This window comes from Glycine max, chromosome 1 (genome assembly GCF_000004515.6).
Source record: "Glycine max cultivar Williams 82 chromosome 1, Glycine_max_v4.0, whole genome shotgun sequence".
NCBI lineage: Eukaryota > Viridiplantae > Streptophyta > Magnoliopsida > Fabales > Fabaceae > Glycine > Glycine max.
This window is the reverse complement of record NC_016088.4, coordinates 2,002,495-2,027,761: the sequence shown is the minus strand read 5'-3', so window position 1 is coordinate 2,027,761 and position 25,267 is coordinate 2,002,495. Positions and strand designations below refer to the sequence as shown.

At 33.9% G+C, this 25,267-nt stretch overlaps 3 protein-coding genes across 8 annotated transcripts; 2 read left to right on the top strand and 1 right to left on the bottom strand.

The window, feature by feature from the left end:
• The first annotated feature begins 12 nt into the window (after positions 1 to 12).
• LOC100776634 (probable cytosolic oligopeptidase A) lies at positions 13 to 8,137 on the top strand. The gene is made up of 17 exons (XM_003517134.5): positions 13 to 434; positions 556 to 723; positions 1,035 to 1,158; positions 1,628 to 1,704; positions 1,997 to 2,140; positions 2,235 to 2,465; positions 2,543 to 2,633; positions 3,241 to 3,362; positions 3,985 to 4,092; positions 4,179 to 4,424; positions 5,028 to 5,173; positions 5,613 to 5,730; positions 6,358 to 6,517; positions 6,605 to 6,636; positions 6,827 to 6,892; positions 7,786 to 7,857; positions 7,976 to 8,137. Exons 1-17 carry the CDS (start codon positions 60 to 62, stop codon positions 8,057 to 8,059), a joined length of 2,364 nt encoding a protein of 787 aa, XP_003517182.1. The 5' UTR covers positions 13 to 59; the 3' UTR covers positions 8,060 to 8,137.
• A 1,126-nt stretch (positions 8,138 to 9,263) lies between these two features.
• LOC100785557 (protein BRICK 1) lies at positions 9,264 to 21,343 on the top strand. Of its 6 annotated transcripts, XR_005886236.1 has the most exons (4): positions 9,275 to 9,568; positions 9,769 to 9,903; positions 20,249 to 20,355; positions 20,513 to 21,343. XR_005886236.1 is itself a non-coding variant. In XM_006572926.4 (3 exons), exons 1-2 carry the CDS (start codon positions 9,436 to 9,438, stop codon positions 9,891 to 9,893), a joined length of 258 nt encoding a protein of 85 aa, XP_006572989.1. In that variant the 5' UTR covers positions 9,275 to 9,435; the 3' UTR covers positions 9,894 to 9,903; positions 20,513 to 21,343. The 6 variants fall into 6 exon arrangements, 5 of the variants coding, with proteins under 5 accessions (XP_025982011.1, XP_006572989.1, XP_003517200.1 ...); XM_006572926.4 differs by lacking the exon at positions 20,249 to 20,355; XM_003517152.5 differs by lacking the exons at positions 20,249 to 20,355; positions 20,513 to 21,343 and adding an exon at positions 15,421 to 15,558.
• On the bottom strand, positions 11,933 to 20,252 carry SYMRK-ALPHA (symbiosis receptor kinase SymRK-alpha). The gene is made up of 15 exons (XM_003517145.5): positions 19,647 to 20,252; positions 18,868 to 19,363; positions 17,601 to 18,070; positions 17,280 to 17,427; positions 16,783 to 16,854; positions 16,609 to 16,677; positions 15,903 to 15,974; positions 15,719 to 15,790; positions 15,466 to 15,641; positions 14,591 to 14,817; positions 14,115 to 14,241; positions 13,974 to 14,042; positions 13,172 to 13,361; positions 12,604 to 12,736; positions 11,933 to 12,510 (listed from the first exon to the last, which is right to left on the bottom strand). Exons 1-15 carry the CDS (start codon positions 19,744 to 19,746, stop codon positions 12,172 to 12,174), a joined length of 2,760 nt encoding a protein of 919 aa, XP_003517193.1. The 5' UTR covers positions 19,747 to 20,252; the 3' UTR covers positions 11,933 to 12,171.
• Positions 21,344 to 25,267: the final 3,924 nt, after the last annotated feature.

Below are 25,267 nucleotides of genomic sequence, written 5' to 3'. Positions count from 1 at the left end.
AGATTTTTCTCGAACCTGGCCAAAAAAATATTCTATACAGAGACAGAACCTTCTCCAAAATGAGACGGTCATCTCTAGTGGGTGCCCTTCTTATAGCAAACATGCTAATGGCAACACGCCTTACCCTCACTCTCCCTTTCTCTAGCTCAATCCCTCCACTCTTAAACCGCACTTATCGTTCCCTTTCACACCTCAAACAATTCCCAAAATCCCACCCTTGTCCCCTCTGGTCCTCTTCCTTCTCCTTCTGCCTCCACACACTCCGCAAGTCCACTTCCCCTCTTCGCGCTTCTTCCTCCCTTTCTACTCCCTCCATGGCTGCGTCTTCATTAGACGAAGGCAATCCTCTTCTGCAGAATTTCGTGTTCCCACCCTTCGATGTCGTTGAGCCCAAACACGTGCGACCCGGCATTCGCGCCCTCCTCGGCAAGCTGGTAACAATAACAAGCTCCTTCCTTTTCTCTCGTTTTGGATTCTGATCCGGGTTTCGGTAAATGGGTCGTGGCTGATTCGGGGTTTGGGGGTCGGTTTGCTCGACGGGTGTTTTTTTGGTAGGAACATGAATTGGAGGAACTCGAACGCAGCGTGGAACCGTCGTGGCCAAAGTTGGTGGAACCGTTGGAGAAGATCATTGACCAGTTATCTGTAGTTTGGGGCATGGTTAATCATCTCAAGGCTGTTAAGGATAGTTCGGAGCTACGTTCTGCTATTGAAGATGTGCAGGTATTGTTTTTTAAATAAAATGAAACAAATTGGGTGCTTTTTTTTGTGTATTTGTGCATTTTTTCTTCTTTTATTCTGGTGGTTGGTGGGCAGTATTATGTTTTTGTATTAGTATATTTACTATTTTTGTGCAATTGGGGTATAGTGTAACGCTTTATGGGTTTAATTTCTTTTTTTCGCTTCAGTTATAACACATGAGCCATGAATTTCGGTTTTTTTTGGGGGTGGGGTATATCTTGTGTGTGTTTCTGTTTTAGGTCGTCACCTTTGATGCGCTAACAAGGATTAGTGGATTACTTTTTTGTTTGCAGGCAGAAAAAGTTAAGTTTCAGCTTAGACTGGGTCAAAGCAAACCTATTTATAATGCGTTCAAAGCCATTCAGGAGTCTCCTAATTGGCAGACACTTAGTGATGCTCGCAAACGTATAGTTGAAAGTAAGTTATCAAGATGTCTTGTTGTTGTGCTGTTCTTGTGATGTGAATTTATTTGAGTACTGCCATGTTTTTTATGCTAAAAGTTGCTTGAAATTGCTCTTGGGTTATATCCTGACACCGCTGCTCAGCTTCTAGGCTTTTGTTTAATAAGATGGAAGGTGCTGGGTGTGTAGTTGGTGTAAAATTTTCTGATTTATGGATCTGCTCATTTGGCAATTTGATGTTGAGCTTCACAGTGCGAAAGAGATATTGTGTGTGCTCTAGTTTTTGGTGTTTGACTTGTGATATGGAATATCCATGGTACTTTGTATTACATGTTGTTGAGGAACTTCTATAATCTATACTCATGATGCCATGCTAAATCTCGAAGTGTAGTTCCATTCACCGTTCACTTGATTTTAAACATATGTATTATTTGGAGCTCGCCATTTTACATTTACCAAATAACAAAATACTTTTGCCTTTGCAGGCCAAATAAAGGAGGCTGTTCTTAATGGAGTTTCTCTTGAAGATGATAAAAGAGAAAGTTTTAACAAAATTGAACAGGTGAGCAGTGTGTTATTTAACTTATTTTAACAACTAAAAAAACATATATGGTAGCTTTTATCAGCACTTTTAAATCCCAATTTTATTAGCAGTTCATGACAGTGGATGATTTTTCTTAATATCTCAACTCCAAATTAAACCAAGTAATAATTTTTTTGTGATTAAATAATGCTTTTCTTGTGCTCAAATTCCAGAAGCAAACTGATTGGACTTCATAACTTAACAAAATTTCAATTAATGGTTCTTTTCTTTTATGTTTATTTTTTATTTTCTGTCTTGATTTCATCCATAGGAGCTGGAAAAGTTATCACAAAAGTTTGGGGAAAATGTTCTGGATGCAACAAAGAAGTTTGAAAAGCTAATCACTGATAAGACGGAAATTGAAGGATTACCTGCTACTGCTCTTGGGTTGGCTGCACAGAGTGCAGTATCCAAGGTGTGTCATATTGACATGTTTTGTACTTTTATTATATTCTCAAGGTATGAAAATCAGCTATGTTGAGTTCTGGTTACTTAATGGGCAAATGCAGGGGCATGAAAATGCCACCGCTGAGAATGGGCCATGGATAATTACATTAGATGCTCCTAGTTTTATTGCTGTTATGCAACATGCTCGCAACCGTTCTTTGCGTGAAGAAATCTACCGTGCATATGTATCACGTGCATCTAGTGGAGATTTGGATAATACAGGAATAATTGATCAAATTTTAAAGCTAAGGTTGGAAAAGGCCAAGCTTCTAAACTACAATAACTATGCCGAGGTATGATTCATATGCTATATTAAGAATACAATTTAGTTATAGGTTGCTAATGACCTAATGTATAATCGATCTTTCAGGTTAGCATGGCAACCAAAATGGCAACTGTTGATAAAGCAGAAGAACTTCTTGAAAAGCTTCGCAGGTCTTCCTGGGATGCTGCAGTGCAAGGTATTGTGTATAAGATGTGCTTATTTTGTGTTTGAATCAGGCTTTAAATTGTGTGTGTGTGTGTATTATGTATGGGGAAAATGCATTGCATATAAGCTTTCTGGAGTTAGCCTTTCATTGTCATTATCCTAAATGCTTAATTATGTTTTAGTCCTTGAAATTTGGGGTGAATTTGGTTTTAGTCCCCCAAATTAAAAAAGAGACAGAAGTCATTTAGTCCCTCAAATTTGAAAGAAAATACGTCTTTATTCTCTGATCACTAAATTTGAGATGCTGAAATGATTTTTTCAAAACTGTTTTTAGTCCCTAGACAGTAAATTACTAAATTTGAAGGACTAAAACCGATATTTTCAAATTTGAGGGATTAGAAATTTGGGGGACTAAAACCAAATTCACCTCAAATTTCAGGGACTAAAAACATAATAAAGGCTATTCCAAAATAGAAACAAAAAATGTCCTTTTGGAAGGATTTCTAATTTCCAACACATATTAGGTCTGACACATGCTCTAAGTGACTGTATTTGTCTATTTACATTTGGTTTTATATATAGGTGTGTCTTCCTATAATCAGGAAATAACTTAGGTTTCGCATCTTTCTTCCTCGCAGATATTGAAGACCTTAAGGAATTCTCCAAAAGTCAGGGAGCATTGGAAGCTGGTGATTTGACTCATTGGGACATTACCTATTGGAGTGAGAGGCTACGTGAGTCAAAATATGATATTAATGAGGTTGCTATCTTGCTCTCTCTCTCTCTCTCATTTATTAGTTATAAAAAAACACTTTAAGAAAACAAGGTTAATTAACTGTTACACTGAACAATGAAATTTTGAATGATTAGAAGAAAGATTATTTTCCATTCCACATTATTTAATATTTAATACATTGTTTTTGCATAGAATTATTCATGCAATCAATACTTTTTATACAGCTATTTTGTTAGCTGTTGAATTGTTATCACTTTTTATACACTTGAATGCTCTTTCCTATGGTACAGTATCAAAAATTTATCATAAGCCTGCAAAATATTTGTTGCTGTGATAAAATATCCAATGAATGCATGTTTTCATAAATGTGATATTTGAAAGGTTCATAATTTGTGTAATTGCACTTTTTAAATTTGGAAAGCTATTATTTCTACGCATGTCAATTGCCAACCACATGTAAGATTTTCTTCCTCCCACCATCTAATGACAGTTTATGGTTTGCTAATCATTGTACACACCATTGACTAGTGTACCTGCTGTTCAACAATATTTTTTTATTTTTAATTAATGTGTCAGTCTTTCTTTTTTAATGTAAACACTTTATTGGCCTTTTAACTGCTCATGCTTCTGCTGCTGTATCTCATAGGAAGAACTGCGTCCCTTTTTCTCTCTGCCAAAGGTTATGGATGGACTCTTTAACCTTGCAAAATCACTTTTTGGCATTGAAATTGAGCCAGCTGATGGTCTAGCTCCGGTAAACTAGATACCCTTCTGTTAAGATTCGATTCTTGTATGAGGAGCATCTATTTTAAACTTCCTAACACAAGTATTCTTATTCAGGTCTGGAATAATGATGTCAGGTTCTTCTGTGTTAAGGATTCTTCTGGTAGTCCAATTGCGTATTTTTATTTTGATCCTTATAGTCGTCCTGCTGAAAAAAGGCAAGGTGCATGGATGAATGAAGTCTTTGCTCGTAGTCGTGTATTATCGCGTGATGGCACCTCAGCAAGATTGCCTGTTGCTCACATGGTGTGCAATCAAACTCCTCCAGTAGGAAACAAGCCAAGTCTAATGACATTCCGTGAGGTAACCTCAATTTTACATGATGTATTTGTCTATTTTATAATTTTTGCTATGATCATTATCTGTTAAGACAAAAGAGTTTCCTAGGCTATTTAAGCTGAATAACACTATTTTTTTTTTTTTTTGCTCAGCAAAAGTAGGAATATATTATAGATGAGTACCAGAGGTACTAAAGTACATATAGAGGATAGGTATACAGCAGATTCAAAACACTAAGAATCTGACTGAACCCATAGAGGAAATATACATGCCCTGCAAAGCTATTTGAAACTGCTACAAATATCATCACTCCCTAATTTTAGAAAGCTGCTTTGAGGTGGGAGGACCAGTAGCTAAAGTGCATTGTGAAACCCTGCTGAATAACACTATATCTTGATCACACTGCAATCAAAATATTCATAAATTAATGTGCAATGAAAAACAGAATAGTTCAGGTAGGGTTGGGTTGGGTTATCATGTTGCTCATATTTAATTTTTCATAAAAAAAAAATATTAAAATTTTGGCCTGATAAAATATCAACTGATATAATACGTTACTCACTAGAATTAGCCTAATTTGTGCACTTATCTATAAATTCATTATGGTTTACACTATCTTTTTCTCAGGTTGAGACTGTTTTCCATGAATTTGGTCATGCTCTTCAACATATGCTTACTAAGCAAGATGAGGGTCTGGTTGCTGGTATTAGAGGGATAGAGTGGGATGCTGTTGAGTTACCTTCTCAGTTCATGGAAAACTGGTGTTACCATAGGTAAGTAAATATTTCTACTTGTCTTACTTTGTTGTTATTTTCATCCTTCCTCTTGTCATAACCTGAGTGAAGAAAGAACCTTGTATGTTATTCCCCACCATATATTTTATTATATGCTATGCTTGATCCTCTTTTTGATCAATGTCTTCTGAATAACTTTTGCCTTATGTTTTGGAAAATTGATTCTTTCCAACTATCCATTGTGTCAGCATTGCTTGTTCTTGCTTTTATATTCAACATTTCAACTTCTTTCTATTGCACCTTTATGGGGTACTTGGGCATTCTTAGGCTTGTTTGTTGAGTGACCTAATCCCTTTTAACTGCTAATATTAGGTGGTGAGTTTCATATCAGTATCTTCTGTTCGTAAAGTAACATTATGGTTTTTTAACCAGAGCATTATGTATGTTGTATTTACGGCATTTTTTTTTGTTACCATAGAGAAACTTTAATGGGCATTGCAAAGCATTTTGAAACTGGGGAGAGTCTCCCTGAAGAAGTATATTTGAAGCTTGTTGCTGCTAGGACATTTCGAGCTGGCTCTCTTAGTCTTCGACAGGTCAGTATGAATGTTTTGGTTGGCTATTCCTTTCTGGATTTTATTTGAAAGTTGCATATGTTACTCTCATTAACTTATCAAATTTATGTTCTTGTCTGGTTCACCATGGCATCTTTTGGGTTTAGTACTATCAAAGCAGAACTACTTCAATTCAAGTTCAGAACTTTATTACGTGATAACTAGTTTGTCCACTTGGGTTTGGTAGTCTAAAGAAACAGTCTGAGATAGGGGATCTCCCATCCCTTATTCCATATTCTATCAGTTTTAGATACATACAGTGTGTCAGCCTCCCCCCCCCCCCCCCCACACAAAAAAAAAGAAAAAAAATGTATAATCTGCAACAGTTACACTTTGTTACCCCAAATAATTTCTTTCTGTAGTTGTTTGTTTCTAAAGGATGGAATAAAATTCATTTATAATTGCATTTCTTCGTTGAGGTATTTTCTTGGGTTCTGTTATTCTTAAGTGAGCTATGAACTAATTTGTCTGTAAGGCTTCAATCTAATGTTAATTGTTCGTAGTTTTTAATGCTGATTCTGACCTTTCTTTCTTGTATTATGTTATGTTTTTAAAATATCTATTTTTCCATGATGCCTTCTAATCTATGTCCATAAATATAATTTGCAGTTAAAATTCGCATCTGTAGATCTGGAACTTCATACAAAATATGTTCCAGGGGGACCTGAGTCGATCTATGATGTTGACCACAGAGTTTCTGAGAAAACCCAAGTGATTCCTCCATTACCAGAGGATAGGTTCCTTTGCAGCTTTAGCCATATATTTGCAGGTTTGCTGTGCCTCTTGTTTCTCTTTGTAATTATGCTAGTGTCTCAACAAAACTAAATTTATTTATTCTGGGTTTTGCATTTGTTAGGTGGATATGCGGCTGGATACTATAGTTACAAGGTACATTCTGCATTGCTTTAATGATGATTCACGTTTGTTGTGTCTTGAGGATCTTTTTTGGATGTTTCCACTTTTTTTTTTCTTTTATGATTGTGGTAGACTCCCCTTTCCTGTATAGAACTCTCCCTGTCCCACCAATGAGTGGAGAAAGAACTATTTATATCTTATGGTGAATGTGTCTGTTATGCAGTGGGCTGAGGTGCTGTCTGCTGATGCTTTCTCTGCATTTGAGGATGCTGGATTGGATAATGACAAGGTATATTTTTTTCTTTTTTTGGGGAGGTGGTGGGGTACTGTTTAGGGACTTGCCTTTGTGTTTAATGTTCAAAATCCCCTATTTTCCATGTTTACTGTTCCATATATTACCTATACTCTCTTAAGTGTAAACTACCATTTTGTTCCCTAAAAGACTGGTTTGACATCATTTGGTCCCTGAAGAAATTGGACCTAGTCCTCCTCTAAAGAAATTGACATCAATTTAATCCCAATGGACGTTTTAATGTTACTTCCCATGATTGGAGTACTAAGTTGATGTCACTTATCTTTCAAATCATCAAATGACCGAAGTGATGTCAATGGAATCTCAAAATGAATGTTTGCTCCTTTTTTAATTTGTTATTTATTAGACTAGTGGCACTGTTGTATGTATGCCATGTGTGTTGTAAATCACAATAATTTTGACATCATAATGAACAATCACATTTCAATAAAGTTACTACTGGTTAAATTAGTAGTGTTTATCCAACATTATTGTATGGGATATGCAATCAGAATTCGGTGAAATTAACTGAGTTTTGTTCAGTGTTTATCCTAGCTTGTTGTTTTACTCTCACTAGATATGCTTCCTATATACATATTTTTCTCCCTTCTGGCTTCTTTTTCCTTGGTTGGTAATGATCCTGCACACTCTAAATATTTCTTGTACAGTTAAGTATTTACTTCCTCCGATCCTCTTTATAAGAAACAAGTTTTAGTGTATTTTACACTAAAACTTGTTTCTTATTAAAAAAAAAAAGACAGTAGGTAGTATTATAATAATGAAACTGAGTGATGTCAGTTATCCTGGACCCATGTTTGGTTAGGTTGTTCTGCCTTGACCGGTTGTTACATGTTTGATATTTTGATCATTACGTCTTAATACGTACACAGGCTGTTAAAGAAACGGGGCGCAAGTTCCGGGAGACCATTCTTGCTCTTGGAGGTGGCAAGCCACCACTAGATGTAAGATACACTACATCACAACTTAATCTGTTTTGTCCACTTTTTTAATAAGACAAATTCAATATATGCATTCCTATGTTTACCTAATGTGTTGAACATGTAATGTTGCTGTGTGCAGGTTTTTGTGCAATTCCGTGGGAGAGAACCAACACCAGATGCATTGCTTAGGCACAATGGCCTATTACAAGTTGCAGCTTCGTGATAGATAGAGTTGGCCACTTTCATACATAGTTTTATGTCACGTTTTTAAACTTAATTTTACCATATTTAAATTTTGAAATTCGTTGTTCCGTGATAAACTTTTTAACATTTATTCTTTTATCACTTAAACCAACACTTTATCTACCCATTAAAAAAAAAACCAACACAATCGACGAGCCTAAAAGAATTAGTAGTTGCTAGATAATTGTGAAAGCTACATTCTAACAACTTGTATTCCTTTCCTTCACGTCTTGCGTAGTGGTGGATGGATGGGTGACTAGGTGGGTGGGCTATCCTACCAAGAAGAAACCTTTGTTTCAATTTAATGTTAAAGTATTACATTTGGTAGAAAAAATGGTGAAACAAAATGAAAATTAGCATTTATAACTATCCTTGCCCGTATTCAAGTTGATTGGAAAAAGAAAAAATAAATTACACGAGCGAGAGCAAGAATCAAATATAAGAAAAGAGTGACTTTACATTTTATTTCAGCAGGAATTATTATTGCTAAATGAATTTAAAAACTTTTCCTTATTTTTATTTTAAAAATTAAAACAAAAGTTAATATAAAGAAAAGTGTCATTATTATAATGGAAGGTGCACCTTCAATTGAAAGATGGGGTTAGGTTAGATTAGGATTATCTTCATTTCTCTCACTAGCTATCAAGTAAGTTGGTATTGCACCAGTGAAGTCAACCCCACGTACTCGAGTCTTCCATTGCTTTCCTTTTCGTAGGTGGGGTAAGCGAGTCACTACTACCATTATTCAACTCACTTTGTAACCTCCTGCCACCACATAAAGAAAAGAACAATATTTTTTACTGTCAAAAAGTAGAATCTTTCAATTAAATAACACACCAAAATGAATATCATAAAAATTATAGTTGACCTGTCAACTAATGAATATCATAAAAATCTTTTAAAGTCTTTATATTCAAAACTTAATTTCATGTTTAATTTGTATCATTGGGAATACAATGTAAACATATATAGTTAAAAAGATTATTTTTATAAAAAATAATTTGGAAATAATATTTAAAGTAATTTATAAGTATCATCAAATGCGTGTCTCAATCACATGGATTAACTAATTGACGTTATTATAGTTTAATAAAAAGATTTGGTTGAGTCATATTATACAACTTTAAATATTTAAAAGAATAACTTTATTATTTATAATAATTCTACTATATTAGACTCGACATAATTATCTTCGGTGATGATATATTCAGATAAGAGTGTAAATTACATTTGTCAAAATTAAACTCAGAAAATATATATTCAGTGAAGAGAAAGAGAGGTGTGGGAAGTAAACTGTGCATTCTAATCTGCAGAGTGCATCAGCATTGGATCTGGAAACGCGTGGAAGAAGAAGAAATGGCTCGCGCAGGAGGGATAACAAACGCAGTGAACGTGGGAATCGCAGTGCAAGCCGATTGGGAGAACCGCGAATTCATCTCTCACATTTCTCTCAACGTTCGTCGCCTCTTCGACTTCCTCGTCCAATTCGGTACACACGCATTTCCTTTTCCCACTCTGCAGAACGACCCATCCCGGTGTCGTTTTATCTATCCATGAAGCAACACCACCACTTTGTCCTTCACATAATTGGGTATCCCTGAGTGCTGGAGCACACTGAATCACGCCGAAAGCACCTCAAAGTTTGAATTTTTATTCTGCCCCGTTGACATTTAATGCGTGTTTTTTCAGAGGCTACGACGAAGAGCAAGTTGGCGTCTTTAAATGAGAAGCTGGATGTGTTGGAGCGGAGATTGGAGCTGCTTGAAGTTCAAGTGGGCAATGCTTCGGCCAACCCTTCTCTTTTTGCCACATGATTTTTGTGTTGTAAGCACTCTCCACCTATAATGTAAAATCTAAATGGAATTCTTTATATGTAAGTCGTTTATAAAGCAAAAGTGAAGTGTTTGATTAGTGTCATGCTTTGTTTTGTAACTCTAGCACTTGGTTTTGCAATTTATTGGGTGATGTATAGTTAAGTGCATTGCTTTATTTTCAACTTTGGAGAAACGAAATCCTATGGCTCATAAGCACGGGTTGTTGCAATTCTCAGATTTTTACACTGTTTGCCGTGTGTAAATGCCTTTTAACTTAGTCCCTTGATCCCTTCAATGCAGTCATGTGTTTTCACTTGTGCTGTGAGCTTACATATTCGCCGTTCTTGTGCCGCCCTCTCTGTTCTCATTTGTGACATACTTTCATGACAGACTCAATCACTTGAGGTCTGGGAAATCACTCATCTCAGACTCTTAGTTGTAGTAATGGAAAGAATACATCAATTGATTTAGAGTATTATTTTACCTTCCATTTTCTAGGGAAAAGGAAGCTCAGTTGGCAGAATATGGAATTCTTCCTCTAGATAGAAATGGATAATATCGGTTTCCTTAGTTTGACATTTTCCATATACAGCTTAAGGAATGTTATTACTATCCCTAACATATTTTTCTCACATTCTTAACAACATTCTTTTTGAGCCATTGGACGACAACTGGGCCTCACTTATTTTTCTTCTGAGTGACTCGCATTATTTCTGCTCAATCTCACTTCCCCTACATAATCTCTTCTCTCCCTCCTTTTGTTTTGTTTGTTCTCATTCTAGTTCTAATATGAGTGTTCTTAAGGAAACATAATTCAACATGTAAGAAACAGCATAGTTTATGAAGTTGATCATGCAAAAGTGTCGGTGATTAGTTGTTCAATATGATTGTGTAGGTCAATTTTTTCCTTGGAGGGGAAAATTATTGTGACTTTACTGTAACTAAGGAACTCAAGCTTGCATTTTAAAATTGGAAATGAATTCTTGCGCAAACTTTTAGTATTTCTGCTGCATAACATGGCAAGGGGAGGAAGAAGAGTGTGCAAACTGGCTCTATGTTATCACTAATAATTATCTGTCAAATTTAGAAGAGGAAAAAATAAAATTTTCCCCCCCCCCCCCCCCCCCCCCCCCCCCCCTTTTGTCAGAAACTGAAAGGAAAAACTTTGATTAAATCAGGTGCCACTGACAATGTCTTTTGCCGTACATTATCCCACCCCATTCAATCCAGCACTAGGACGTTTGTCCAAATATGATTTATTTGGTCTATAAGGACATTTTGAAGTTATCTATTAAAAATGAGAAATTTGACTACTACACGTTTTCTATAACTTTTTCTTCGATTGGGAGAAAGAGAAGGAGATAGGGTGAGATAAGATAGTAATGCCATAAAGAATATTGAAAAAAATAAGTTGTAAAAGCATGTTATATAAATATATCGTAATAAGGATATAATAACTCGTTAAAAACTATGCAATCTAATAGAGACAATCATGTGTTCAGTACCCATCAAAGAAATAGGTGCCTCAGGGACGCGATCAACTCAAAGAAAGAGGATGATTGGTTTCCAATGAAATTGTTTTCTCTAAGTATCTGTTTTAATAATGTTGTTTCACAAAATACTATAAAACCTTTCTTTCCCCTCCGTGCCATTTTAGAGTTGGAACAACCCAAAACTTGAAAAATTCGTTAAGATTTAAGTTTTTTGAATGCCCTTTCTGCTCAACACATTCCTCGTCAAGAAACCGTTGATCTAGGAAGATCCTTATGCACAACGATTGTAATTTTATCTCTAGTATTTCAATCGTGATTCTACAATAATAATAAAGAAAATGCAAGTCACCATCATTTATGTTGACTTATTTCCACCCAAACAAAAAGAGATAAAGGAACTCTTAATAATTGTTAGGCTGGACTTAGAATATTCCTTACAAACTTAGGTGTTCGTCCTGCTTTATGGAATTAGTCAAGTCCAACCAATGTATCTATAGCTTTGTAGAATGCACGGTTGAACTGTCTTAAGATTAAATCACAATCTGGTTTACGCAAACTTTACCAGTCAAGTTTGGACTTGGCAAACGATATGGCCTTTTGCATTTGACCCAATTTATTACTCATAAAAATGAGGCTAAGCAAGAGAGATTAGTTTCAAGAGGCATAGAGTGGATGAAAGTACAATCACAAAAACGAGTAGTATTCTCTCCTTTACTATTTGATATGTATTATGACTAAAGCTGTTAAGAAAAACGAATGAAAAGAATTCCATTTTCACCCATTTACTATCTTGGCTGTGGGTGGGACAAGGCTTGGGTTGTGATGGTTGATTCTGCTGTTGATGAAGTTGAGGGCAGCACCCTTTTCTCTATGACAATAGAGTAGCGGTTGGATCCTCCAAGGCTGTCTATTGACTTCATGTATTCTGATGCATTGTTTTCTATGATGAGAGCATCCTCTAACTCCCGGACAATGTCAACCATGTTTGGTCTATATGCTGAGAAGGGTTCAAGACATTGCAGGGCTACTTCCACTACTCTCCACATTGCCTCTGCATGGTATCCTCCCTTGATGCCAGGATCCACAATTTCATCCATCTTTGATACTCTAATGTATGGCTTAGCCTGCAATGCAAGCAAAGTTATTTCTTAGTGACATCAACAAAATGTGATTTAGTACAATCCAGTAAAATACAAAATTTCAGGCATGGACCATACCCATTCAACCAAGCTCCACTCGTTCCGTGGCCTCTTTATGTCGAGAGGTTCCCTGCCGCTCACAATTTCAAGTAAAACCACGCCAAAGCTGAAAACATCACTCTTCTCAGACAATTGCTGGGTTTTGTAGTACCTGCACAGGGATAAATTTCAGCTATTTTGAAAGTTGTTCAGGTCATAGTTACAAGCTGTAACACAGGAAACATATAGGAGTAGGATAGGAGTGTTAGATTCTTATCCCTTGTAATTTGTAGTTACTGATATATATGGAGCAGTCTAGCTTCTGTTTGTTTATGAATAAATATACACATCATAAAGGAAATATAATCAGAAATATTTCATCAATCTCTCTATGATTGACAGTGCCTCCATGACACAAACAATGTAGTAAAAGTCTGGGCAATCATTTTGCATATGATTTTTTTGTTTTTTAGGGTTTTTCAAATTTGAAGATGATTAATTGATTCCTAGAAACCTTTATGTGGGAAGTGTAATAATCTTTTGCTCAAAGGGGAGTAAAGCAGTATGAGAAGCTCTGGTAAAGACATGATCCAAGATGTTCACTTACTCAGGATCCAGGTACCCTGCAGTTCCTCTTACTTCAAGGGAAACATTACTGTCTCCTTCCTGAGGAGCATATTTTGAGAAACCAAAATCGGCAACCTTAGCACACATGCTATGATCTAGAAGTATATTGCTTGATTTCACGTCCCTGTGTATTACTGAACGTCCTGGAAATGTATGAAGATATGCCAAACCTGCTTAATCATAAAATTTGTTAACATTCTATCTTCTGCAACATGTTATAGATGAAAATTGTAATGAAGACAGTTAGGTCAGCAAATAAGTTAAGCTTGTGAAGAAAATTAAGCATGCATCATGCCATGTTTCGGTTTTTAACCAAGTAGATCCATGATGAACCAATAAAATCATTTTCAGAAATTGGGTCTGAAAGTTTAACCTCAGCACTCAACAGTGTCAATAACACCAAAAAATTATTAAAACAAAAATTAAGAAATTGCTTGAAGGAAATTGAAGCGGTAATAGTTGAAGAGTGTGTTCAAAGTGTTGTCATTGGGCCTGAAAGTACTATTATGAAGTGCATGTGATTTATCATATTCTTCCAGTATTCCCCCTCAAATATCTCCATCTGAAACACTATAAACTATATAGAAACCAATATGATTTTCCCCATCATTGTCAATCAGTTAATCCTCATCACTTTTCATATGATTTTCTCAAGTTTTTAATTCATTAGAGAAATCGATGTGCCTCTTATTTTATTCTCCTTCCTGATAGGATTCAAGATTATGTGTTGATTAGGTAAATTTGCTGCAGCTTAGTAAAAATAAAAGCACCATATTACTTGCCTCGTGCCGCACCAAGAGCAATAGACAGTCTAGTTGGCCAGTCTAATATTTTTCTCTTTGCAGGTTCCCCTGTTGTAAAGTTGAATTTTAGAATTAATGGGTACCAAAACAAATAAGCTGAAAGGATTTTGGAATGTTTACCATAGAGTCTATCTTGCAAAGAACCATTGGACATGAAAGGATACATGAGAATTTGTTGATCATTTTCGTTACAGTAACCAAGAAGAGGCACCAGGTTCTCATGCTGTATTGCAGAAAGTAGGTTTAGCTGCAAGATACATCACAGACTGGTCAGATGGTGTGAGGTGGAAAAGTAGGCAATTGTTAAAAATTTCAATGAAGAGGGGTTGGGGTGTGTAAGAGCCTGGAATGTAGTGACAAAAGGAGAGTATCTTATATTCTTCTTTAGCATTTGCCGGGATGCAAACATCAGCTTTTGAATTACTCTTGCAGCCTAAATTTTTTTAATTAGGAGCATTTCATGGGAACTTTTGAATATAAGATATTCTCCTTTTGTCACTAATTAAATAACTGTTGCTGCCTAAATTTTTTAGAAAGGAACATTTCATGGGAACTTAGATAATCTAATAAACTAAAAATGTCTATTGTATTTGTACCTCATTATCAAATTCTCGAGTTCCCTGAGTTGATGTGGCTGACCGGACTTTCACTGCCACTTCTTGACCGTCGTTTAGAGTGCCACGGTAAACAGAACCAAATCCTCCTTCTCCAATCAAAGTTTTGTACCTTTCTGTGGCCACCTCTATATCTTCCAAAGTGAATGTTTGAATTGATACAGACTTTATTAAGAAATCATCTTTGCTTGGCAAAGAGAATATTACATCTGCATGTTTTTGTAGAAAATTATGTCATATATTCAGTTTAGATTGAACAAAACCTACATGACACATTGACAGCACTGACATCCTTGAAGTTCTTGTCACTAGTTGTTCAAAGTGCTCAGGTGTCATTTATGCATAAATTTGCACAAGATATGTTAATTTTCTATAGATTTTCCCCTTCATTACTTTCTTAATTATACACAATATTATGAGTGAGTTCCTGACTGAAATGCTAGCTTAACCCTAAATTTGCTCTAGTTATGTGCATGGATTACAAGCGAATCAATAGAAGAAAAATGGAATTGATGTTGGGAACAGAGGCTATGGTGATATAAAATAGTGAAGGATAATGCAATTTAAAGATGTATGGCTCCTTCAATTTTTCTGCAGAACCGCAGACGCTCATTCATATTTTATCTTGCATGTTTTTTGAAGCCAATAGAAGTTAAAAACTAATTCAATATGCATGTAAAACCATGTACTATAATAAAGATGATAACCTTCAAGACTATTGATCTTAATATCTTATGATCTGAGATTGTATATAAAGAATGAAGTGATTATATTTTTGTTTGTTAATTTTAAAAGAAAATATATTGTTTTAGAATGCAGAGACACATATCAAGGACTAGAGAAGACAAAATGCCTACTTGTTTCCATTAAGTAGTTCTTTCCACCAAATCCTTCCCATGGAATCAACTTTTGTCTATAGCGGCAAACAAAAATGATTCCAACGGCCAAAGTAATCAAAAGTGATCCACATGTAATAGCACCAATGACGAATACTTGTCCAAATCTAGGTTCTTTTCCTTTGCATCTTCCATAGCTGAAATATTAATGTTAATAAAATATCAAATTGTGCTTTAAAACTTTTGTTGTTTCATTTCAGAGAGAGTATCATACTCAGTATTGATTGGTGAACTGTTCAAATTTGCTGGATCCTCTTTGCTCATGCGTTTGTTGCAGCCAAAATACCTATAAATGAATAGAATACAAGCTAAATTTGTAGAAAGTACATTAAAAAATAAATAATTAAAAGTGGCTTCCTGGTATAGATGAAGTAGAATGCAAACATATAAATACTTACAACGATTTTAGATGTGGCAGTGAGACGATTGATTCTGGAAGTGATCCCATAAGATCATTGTAGCTCAAATCTCTGCTCGTTAAATTTAAATCAATCAACAGAAGGAAGGAAGAAATAAGAGCAATATATATAACATGATAATGTTAAATCATATCTTTCCAAATATTATTCCTACAGACACTGCCCACTGAGGCATATCTGCACCTACTAAAGTATCATAAGAAATAAAGGTTAGAATGCACATGAATATTATAGATAATGCTTAAAGCATTGATATTTTATACCTCTTGTTACTGAAGTGATGCTATAAAGTTAGTTATGCATAGGATGAATGTTAGAGCATCATCAAATCAGAAGGATTTTTGAATTGAGTGCTAGCTCTAATCCAATTATGTCCATATGTGTATAGGATGCTCAATCCATGTAAAACTACACAATTATGTTTCCTCGCTGCTTCAAGGAGAATGTAGTCTAGGAACCAAACTTGTTTATTAAATCATGTTATTTGTTGCCATCTGTCTAAATCAAATTTCAGGTAAATGCTGGTTGAGCTATCTAACAGTGATGCTTACACACAATTCCATTAAGTAATTAAGTTGCATGGTTCTGTTTATTGTTTATGATAACATTAACCAGTATAATAAAAGTACTATAATTCATACTGTGTCATCCATAGTCATAGCTAAACATTAGAAGGGATAATTACATTGATATCAACAGGGAGGACAGTGGAAACGAGGGGATATAACCATTGAAATCGTTGTGGCTCAGGTTTCTGCACATAACCAAATAATTACATCAAGTCATAAAACAGACTGTCCCAGTTTATCCACCAAAAATAAATGCAGAACCATTTGAACAAGAGCTTTGAAGGCAATACAGTAGTTTTAAGTTGGTCATCTCAGTGATACTGGAAGGAATTTGTCCTTTGAAATTTCGTGCAGACAGATCCCTGGAAAAAAATGTAGATTATAATAGACAGCTTATGAAAAGGGGAATAAGCACATAAAGAGAAGACTTGATTTATCTAAAGAACCTTCTTAGCTAGAGATATTGATTGGTTATTAAAGCATGTATGGAGGATGCATTAAAGCCATTATCTATTTCAGTCATTGACTAGGTATTCTCATAAACATAGTTGTGAGACTAAGGGCATGTTTAAGAAAGTGTTTATTGAAGGAAAAATCTGTCTTTTCTCCAAAAACTCTCATCTGAGAGAGTTGTTGAATCCCTAGGCTTGAAATCACTGGCATTGTGGGTAAAATTCACCTGGGGTCACATTTCATTTCTAGCATGAAAATCAATGTTGGGTCATTAAAGCCATAATCTTAGTTGATATACTTGTGGCAGTATTTTAACAAGGATTGAAGGACTTACAGCTTAGTGATAACAGACGAACCATTTGAACCGTCACATGTTATTCCTTGCCAGGGGAAAAAACAAGGGTCTCCAGTCCAACTCTCTAGTGCTTTATTGTCTTGGTTTTGCAACAGCAATTCTTCTCTAATCTTCTGAATCCCTTCCACTAAAGAAGTAAAAATCGTTAGTGTAAGAGAGAGATTGAAGATTGGTTACAAATTAAAATTCATCCTTACTGCAAATTTAAGTGCAGAAATGAATAAAAAGATGGAACGTAAAACAACTAAATGTGACAACCCCACCCAGACAAAGGAGGAAAACAAAAACAGACAGACTTACCATCCTTTTGGTTGGTCTCTTCAATCCATGATCGCATCTGCAGGACCTCATAAGCATTCAAAAGGGGTCCAAACTCAGCTCCAGAGGCCTTGACCAAGGTTAGATTAAGTAATCCATTTGCTGAAACATTCAAGACAGTGTATGTGTAGTTGGACCCTCCAGCCAATATATCAAATCTCTCCTTTTTAATCTCACCATTAACATAGATGTCAAACACCCTTTTGCCTGCTTTGACAGTGCTATTTAATTCTAGGAAGTAGAGAAATACACGATATTCATTATCCTCAATGTCAAGGCCACTGAGGACGAACTGTAATCGGTCAGGGTGGGTAACAGCTGTTTGGAGGACTTGTAGAGGTGGTGTCACATTGGATTTGAGGTCAAAATTGCTGACATTGGAAGACAATAGAAGAGCAGATAATGAACTTGAAGTTGCTTTCCAGATTCTATCACTTGGGTCGGTTGGGAACCTAAAATTTGGTAAATAGCCATATTATAAGACCTTTGTGTACATGTACATAGTCCATGGCATCAGAGAAGCAAAACAAAGTTAATAGACCAAACACTAAGCACAATTCACTTCAAAGAGAAACTAAGGATACACCTCATTGACATCCTTTTTGCAGTTTGCACCATTTATGATATCCAGAACAAAGTGGCAACAGTAATTCTTGTAAGTCACATTATAATGGATTGAGTGATATATACACGAATCCTGGCTTTTTGTTTCTTTGTTTGTTGTTATTTTAATTCAGATAAAAAAAACTTCGTATCCCATTGCCCACAGGCTCTTCGCTATGCGAAGGTATGGGGGAGGGATATTGTACGCAGCCTTACCCTTGCATATGCAAAGAGGCTGTTTCCGGATTCGAACCCATGACCAACAAGTTACCAAGGCACAACTTTACCATGCATTTTACAGTTCTTTCTTTTAGGCAAAGCATAGGTTATCTCATGCTTTTGTAGGTAGGATTCAAGCATCATGCTGCTCAAATTGATTCTGTCTAAAACATGCCGAAGCGAGAATAACACAAATTGCAATTATATATCCCCTAAATATATTTTTTATCAGCAAATGTTAGTTATTAGTTTGTTAGTCCCTAAGCCTAGTATGTTGATGTTATATTTAACATCTATTCTATGTATGAATATGATGCTTCCATAAAAAAACATAAAGTGATAGTCCCTAAGCCTTGTAGATTTCTAGGAGATACACTTTTTTGACAAATGGAGGTGGAGTTTACCTCAAAAGAAGTATATCGCATACCTTATTTCATCTTTTGTGCCCCAAAAACTATTTCTGCTTATCAGTTTTAAAACACTGGCAGGCAAATCATGTAGATACTCTTCAGGCAATGGCCTTAATTCAAGTTGAGAAATAAAGGGATCCACCTCCCCCTTCACTAAGCAGAAGTCTATGTAGTCTTTGGTAGCTCTGAAAATTCCCTCAATTTCCAAGTCCTGGAGCCCGGATGATCTCACTGCACCTAACTGTGTTACCCCAATTGAGACATTAAAGGAAGAATTTACACCGTTGAATGGAAATGTGCCCCTTATCAGATATACTTTATTCTTAATTGTTGGCAAGTTGTAACATCTCTTTCCTTCATCTACAAAAAACAGTCGAACTTTTTCATTTAACACATCTTTAGTTCTTCTGCAACTTCCTTTATCAGGGAACCATCTGTAATCTGTTGTGTAATTTAAGGTGGTTTGGGGATCTGTGTAGTTTGAATCAGCACAGCATGCTATGTTTTCAAAGCCTACATAATAAATTAGACAGATTATATTTATTTTGTAAAAATGGATTGGGCAACATCAAAAAAGAGAAAGTGTGAAATGGTTTTAAGATTCTCAGTATTGACAGTATGAAACTAACAAATTCTATTTCCACATCCTCACAAAGAAGTTTCTTTCTTTCCCCCATTTTAACTATGATCATCAGTAGACCTTGGGTTCATATTAAAAAATTTCACTATAATTATTGGAAAATAAATCTAGTATAGACATAGTGATCTAAAAGTATTATAGTATTAAGTTACTAACCTTCAGTTGCAGAGCCAGAAGCCGATCTGATAAATATAAGCAGACAAAAAACACATGCCACAACCAGTCTTAATATCCAAATATCTGGTAACTCCATCATAATCTGAAAGAGAGGTTACCCCATTGGGCTGTAAAACTTGAATCATGCCAACTAACACTTCATCTTCCACCTAGTTCCAGAAAATTTTTTCTGAATTCCATTTCTTTCTCTGCCTTGATCTCCAACACTATTGAGTTTCCCTATAACTCTGATTATGGGGAAAAATGAAAGAAAGCTTGGTCAACCTTATAATTTTGAGAACCTGTCCCTTGTGGAAGAATTTGAAACCATTTTGCAAAAGTGCTGAATTGGATGGAGCGTTAGAAGAACAAATATTCTTGAGAAATAGGGGTTTGACTTCAAGCCTGGAAACTGCAGGAGGTAGTAGCTAGGAAAGAGATGGAAGACGAGTAAGGAAATTGAATTAGTATAAATCCATTTTTAATTATTTCTTTTATGGTTTATATGTTATTGATGTTAAGCATTATTTTTCATGGTGTGGTGGTGGTGGTTGCTTGATTGTGTGTATTTAATATTGATATGATTTATAATAATTGGACAGACTAGTACTTCGTCTTCTTCTGCCTTCCTCCCTCTCTCATTTGAAACCATGGATGCTACATGATCAAAATAATGAGTGGTATATTGGAATAAATTTGAACTTTTCAGGTATACATACGTAGCAATAGTTAGTGACGTATCGTTGAAGATATTTATTATATATTTGTAAACTTAGCTTTCCAATAATGTTGACCTATGCATTTTTATACTAATGGTTATGAGCATTATTGTGAGAGTCTCATGTTTCTGATTTCACTTTATGTAGGTAATGAAGTTATAGGGGGGAAATTCAAACAAAAAATAACTAAAAATAAAGGAATTGTGAAGAGTTTCAAAGCAGACACTGTTCAATCTCATGCCTAGCACTGTCAACACACCAATTATTCCTTTTCATATTTTGTATAATATTTTGCTTAGATAAAATTTTGAAACCAAGTATTAAGAGGAAGTGGCTCAAGGAAACCCCAAAAGAGCAGGTAACCCCTTCACATACTTGAAGTACTAGCCTAACTGTTCAGCGTGAACAGACTGAAAATACTTCACAAATTAAATTAGCATCCATCTATCAAAATTTTGCACAATTTCTGGTAAATAAAATTGTTTACCTAATCTCTTATATAGCTTAATAGTTATTTAAAAAAAAAAAAAAAAAGAACACTCCAAAAGGAATAGAAAGCAGACTCCATACTACAGCCTATTCATTATTCCTTAATCATCAACATAATTTTCAATAATTATTTGTGGAAATAAAATGTGATGAGGATCCACTCCCATTTGTGTTTGAGGTTGTTGGATATATATATATATATATATATATATATATATATCCAACATAATATTATCATGATTAAACTTCTTGTGATGTGCAAGGGATCAAATCAGGTGGTTATGCGGTAGGATACCTGAAGGTAAATTAGAATGTAGATATGAGTATTTTTTTAAAGTTTTTTTTAGCTTACTAGTCTCACTCATAGTTGAAGTTATTCTTCCTCTTCTCCAAGTTGAGTACATGTTTGGGAGTGTGTTGCATTAGTAAATTTTCACATTCAATATCTACGTTCAAGGAGAAGCAATATATCTTAGCTTTTTGATTTCTCACATTTTTATCCACGTTTAATGTGTTTGGAAACTTATTGAAAATGAAAGAATCAAACGAGATGTGGAAGTAATAGTTATTAATTCTGAAAATCATATCAAAAACATAAAAATTATATCTAAAATGTGAAACCAAACACAAGTGATAAAGTTCTAATGAATAACTAAACACAGGGTGAATGTAGCAGGTTCAGTACGTTACGTGTAATATGGGCAGGGGTATATCTATAGTCTTGTAAATATATAAAAGAATAGAAAATGGTTGAAAACAATGTCCTCGGGCTGTAAGGATTGGAGTGGCTATCACGTTGAGGAAACCGAGTGCCATATTTAATATATTGGAAATGATAATTGATATATGAAATTCGTTTGTACTTCATAAGTTATTTTAAGGAATTCAAAATAGATTATTTTTTATTAAAAATCACAATAAATATATACTAGTATTAATAAAAAAAATTAATGAAAACTTTATGTACATATTTTATTCATTAAGGCACTAATTAGCATTTTTCAATAGGTTACACCCGTTAATTATCTGGTACTGACCAATTCCTTTTTCTACTAATTAAAAAAATTACAACAACCATAGGCTGTTAAAATTTATAACTCAGTTTAGTAAATGCGTTTTTCCTATTCTAGTAATTTTTTTTATGATGTTGTTGGTATAGAGTATTCATAGATTTTGTTAATGACTAATATTTGTTAAAAAATCTGCCTAGATATCTTTAGTGGAATTTTTTTTTTCTTTCAATCACATTTTTTCATCTACAAAATTCCTACCTGAAATCTTATTTAAGAAAATCGAGTCTAGTATCACTCGCATCAACAACTGTCGTTAATTTTATGTGTCTAATTTGATGCTCTATTTCGGTAATCTCATTCTTTCTAATTTTATCTATCCAGGCCTAAAAATCCAGATTATTGGAAGGATTGTAGATACAGAAAGGATAGAATGTTTTTTTGGTCTGATTCTCTTCTTTTGGTTTGAAGAAAGGATAGATGTTGATATGCCTGACATAACATTTTGGTTGGTCAAGCCCATAGCATGCGTTCAAGCATATCTGTTTATACAAATATAAATTTGTTCTTAGTGTCAAAGAAAAAAAAATTGTGTTACCTATATGGTATTAGTCAGAGTAACAAGTTGCATAGAAAATATTATATATATTGCCGGTAATTTCAAAGCTGGTTAAAGGATTCAACAATCTATTGAAGATTAATGTTTTAAGTCACAAAAGTTTGATGCAGTCGTCATCATGCCTACTAACTACATCAGGCTAGCAAAGTTATGATTATGATTAATTAAGCTTGACACTCATCAAAATTGGTAATTTCAAATAATTTCAATCAATCTATATAGAGAGATAGAGAGTGTTGGAAATAATTTTTTTAGATGAGTAAGTGCTAGAAAGAGTGTTCCTAATTAACATTTATACTAAGCATAAATATCTTAAATTTATGCTTTATTTAGAAATCTTAGGATCTGTAAAGGAGAAAAGATAATTTTAGAAGTATTTACATGTTTCATGCTAAAAAAAACTTCGTTTCAAAATATTTAAAGAATTTTGAAATTTGAATCTCATAATACAGAATGAAAAATACTTAATAAAGATCTAGAACTAGAATTTAGGAATCTCTTTATTGGGACTTTGGAGGGTGCTCCTGTCACCAAGCTCAAGGAGGTCACCAGCCATTACCATATCGATAAAGAGGATGAGACTCTTGCTACCCTAAATGTTTCAGATCAATTGCTTATGACTGTATGAATTTGTTAGCGAAAACAGACGTTGGTTAAATCCTATTTAATGAGATGGGTTAATTAATTAAGTCTTCAGTTTCTTTTCTTTTTTTTAAATTCTGCTTTTAGTTCTTAAAGAAATGACTAATTAGTTACTCAATTTTTTACATTAAGATTTTTAGTTTCTAATTAAATAAAAATTTGACCGATCAAGATTATTAAATATTTTCAAAAAAAATTCTTAGCTTATAAATAAAAGTTTAAATTCATTATTTTTATTTATTTAATAAGTATAAGAGACTAAAAATGAAACTTTTTTTAAAGGTTTAGAAACATTAACCAGTCAACTTTTATTGAGGAACTAAAAGTTGAATTTGAAAAAAAACAATAAACAAAAAAGACTTAGTTAAACCTACTCGAATGGAAGGAGTTTGTTTATGGAAGATTCTAGAGATATAAGATTGAAGTTACCTAAGCACATATTGAGAAAGTTTGCAATCCCTGACTCTAATTTCATTAAAAAAATCATTTAAAATAAACAAAATTAAAATAATGAATATTAAATCAATGGAAATCAATTTTGTGATGTTTTGAGTTAACTTATATTTTTAAGTGCTAATGATCCATGATGACATATATTAAATCATCTTGGAAAAACTCTTATTAAGTTAACAATTTCGGTTTCTTTTATCAGTTTTTACTTTATTAATTTTTATTAATAGAAGAATCTACACTTTCTTTTTCTCTTTCATCTTTTCAATCATCAAGTCAATTTCATAATTTTTTAATCTTTTCGGTATAACTAAAGGTTTTCCCCATTGTGTATACACATACATTTTGGCTTAAGTTTTTAAATATCATTCCATAATGATGAAGTCAAGTTGGCTTGCCTATACCCGACAAAGAGAATTTGATACTTCCAATGGATTTACTAGCATATTTCTGTATTTAGCTTTGTCTGCTAATAATACATATGGCCAAAACATTTATCATAGGCCAAACTTGACATCTAAAAAAAATAAAATCGTCGAAGAGGCACTTGGCATGCACTTGGCACGATATCTGGTAGAAGACCTTTCTCATATATAAGGAAATATTTTATCATAATCACTCCTCAACCAAAATAATGATTATAAAATAGAAAACATTGTTTGTAAAAAAAAAAATTCGATTAATCTCTTATAAGTCAATCTAATTGGAATTATATATCTACTCAACATTGACACCAAAAAAAAATATCTACTTGATCAACATTAATTTTTTTTGTATTACGTCACAGGGAAATCCCAAGATTATGAAATTGAATTAATATTCATAATCTTTGGAATTTTTTACAGTAGTGTTTTTTTTAACCAATAGTAAAAAATTGCCATAAATTGTGTACTACATACAGTTGGCCACTGCTCACTTCATCACATTTGTCAAAAATAAAATTGTGAGTCTAAATTTTTTTTATTCTTTTCTCTTATTTTCACTAACTAACAAATTCCAATTTTATATTTTTCATGTATTTTCTTCTCCTCCTTTCTTATTGCTCCTCCATTTCTTTTCTATAAACACACTCTTTATCTTAACTTGTTTTTCCTTCCTTAATTTTTTTCCTCCACCCGAATAACCCCATGGTGGAAGTTCATATTTATCTGTGGCTCGGATTACATAACAGACTTGAGGCGTGACGAAAATTTTATATACATGAAGGTATATAATATTTCATCTGTACTAAATCTTGTATTTTAAAAAAATATTAAAAAATGATATTAATTATTTTTTCATTAATATTTCTAATAAATTTCATTTTAATTTTTTAATGACTCTAATATTATTCTTTTTCATCTATTTTTTTAAATTTTCATTTTAATTTTTTAATGATTCTAATATTATTCTTTTTCATCTATTTAATAAATTTAATTTTATAAAATTATTATTATTATTCATTAATTTTTCTTAATTTGTGTAAAAAAAACTTAAAATGACGCTTAAAACAACACTTATTTTAGAACGGGTGGTGGAATATGATTCACTAATTAGATCAAAAGTAAATTATACTTTAAAATACTGTTTTCTGAAAATCCAACTTAAGAGAGATTTTCAGCATTGGATATTAGGAAGTTCACAGATTGCCATAAACTCACACATTACAACACAATCACTGTTTTTCCATTGAATGAAGTCAGATCTTTATTA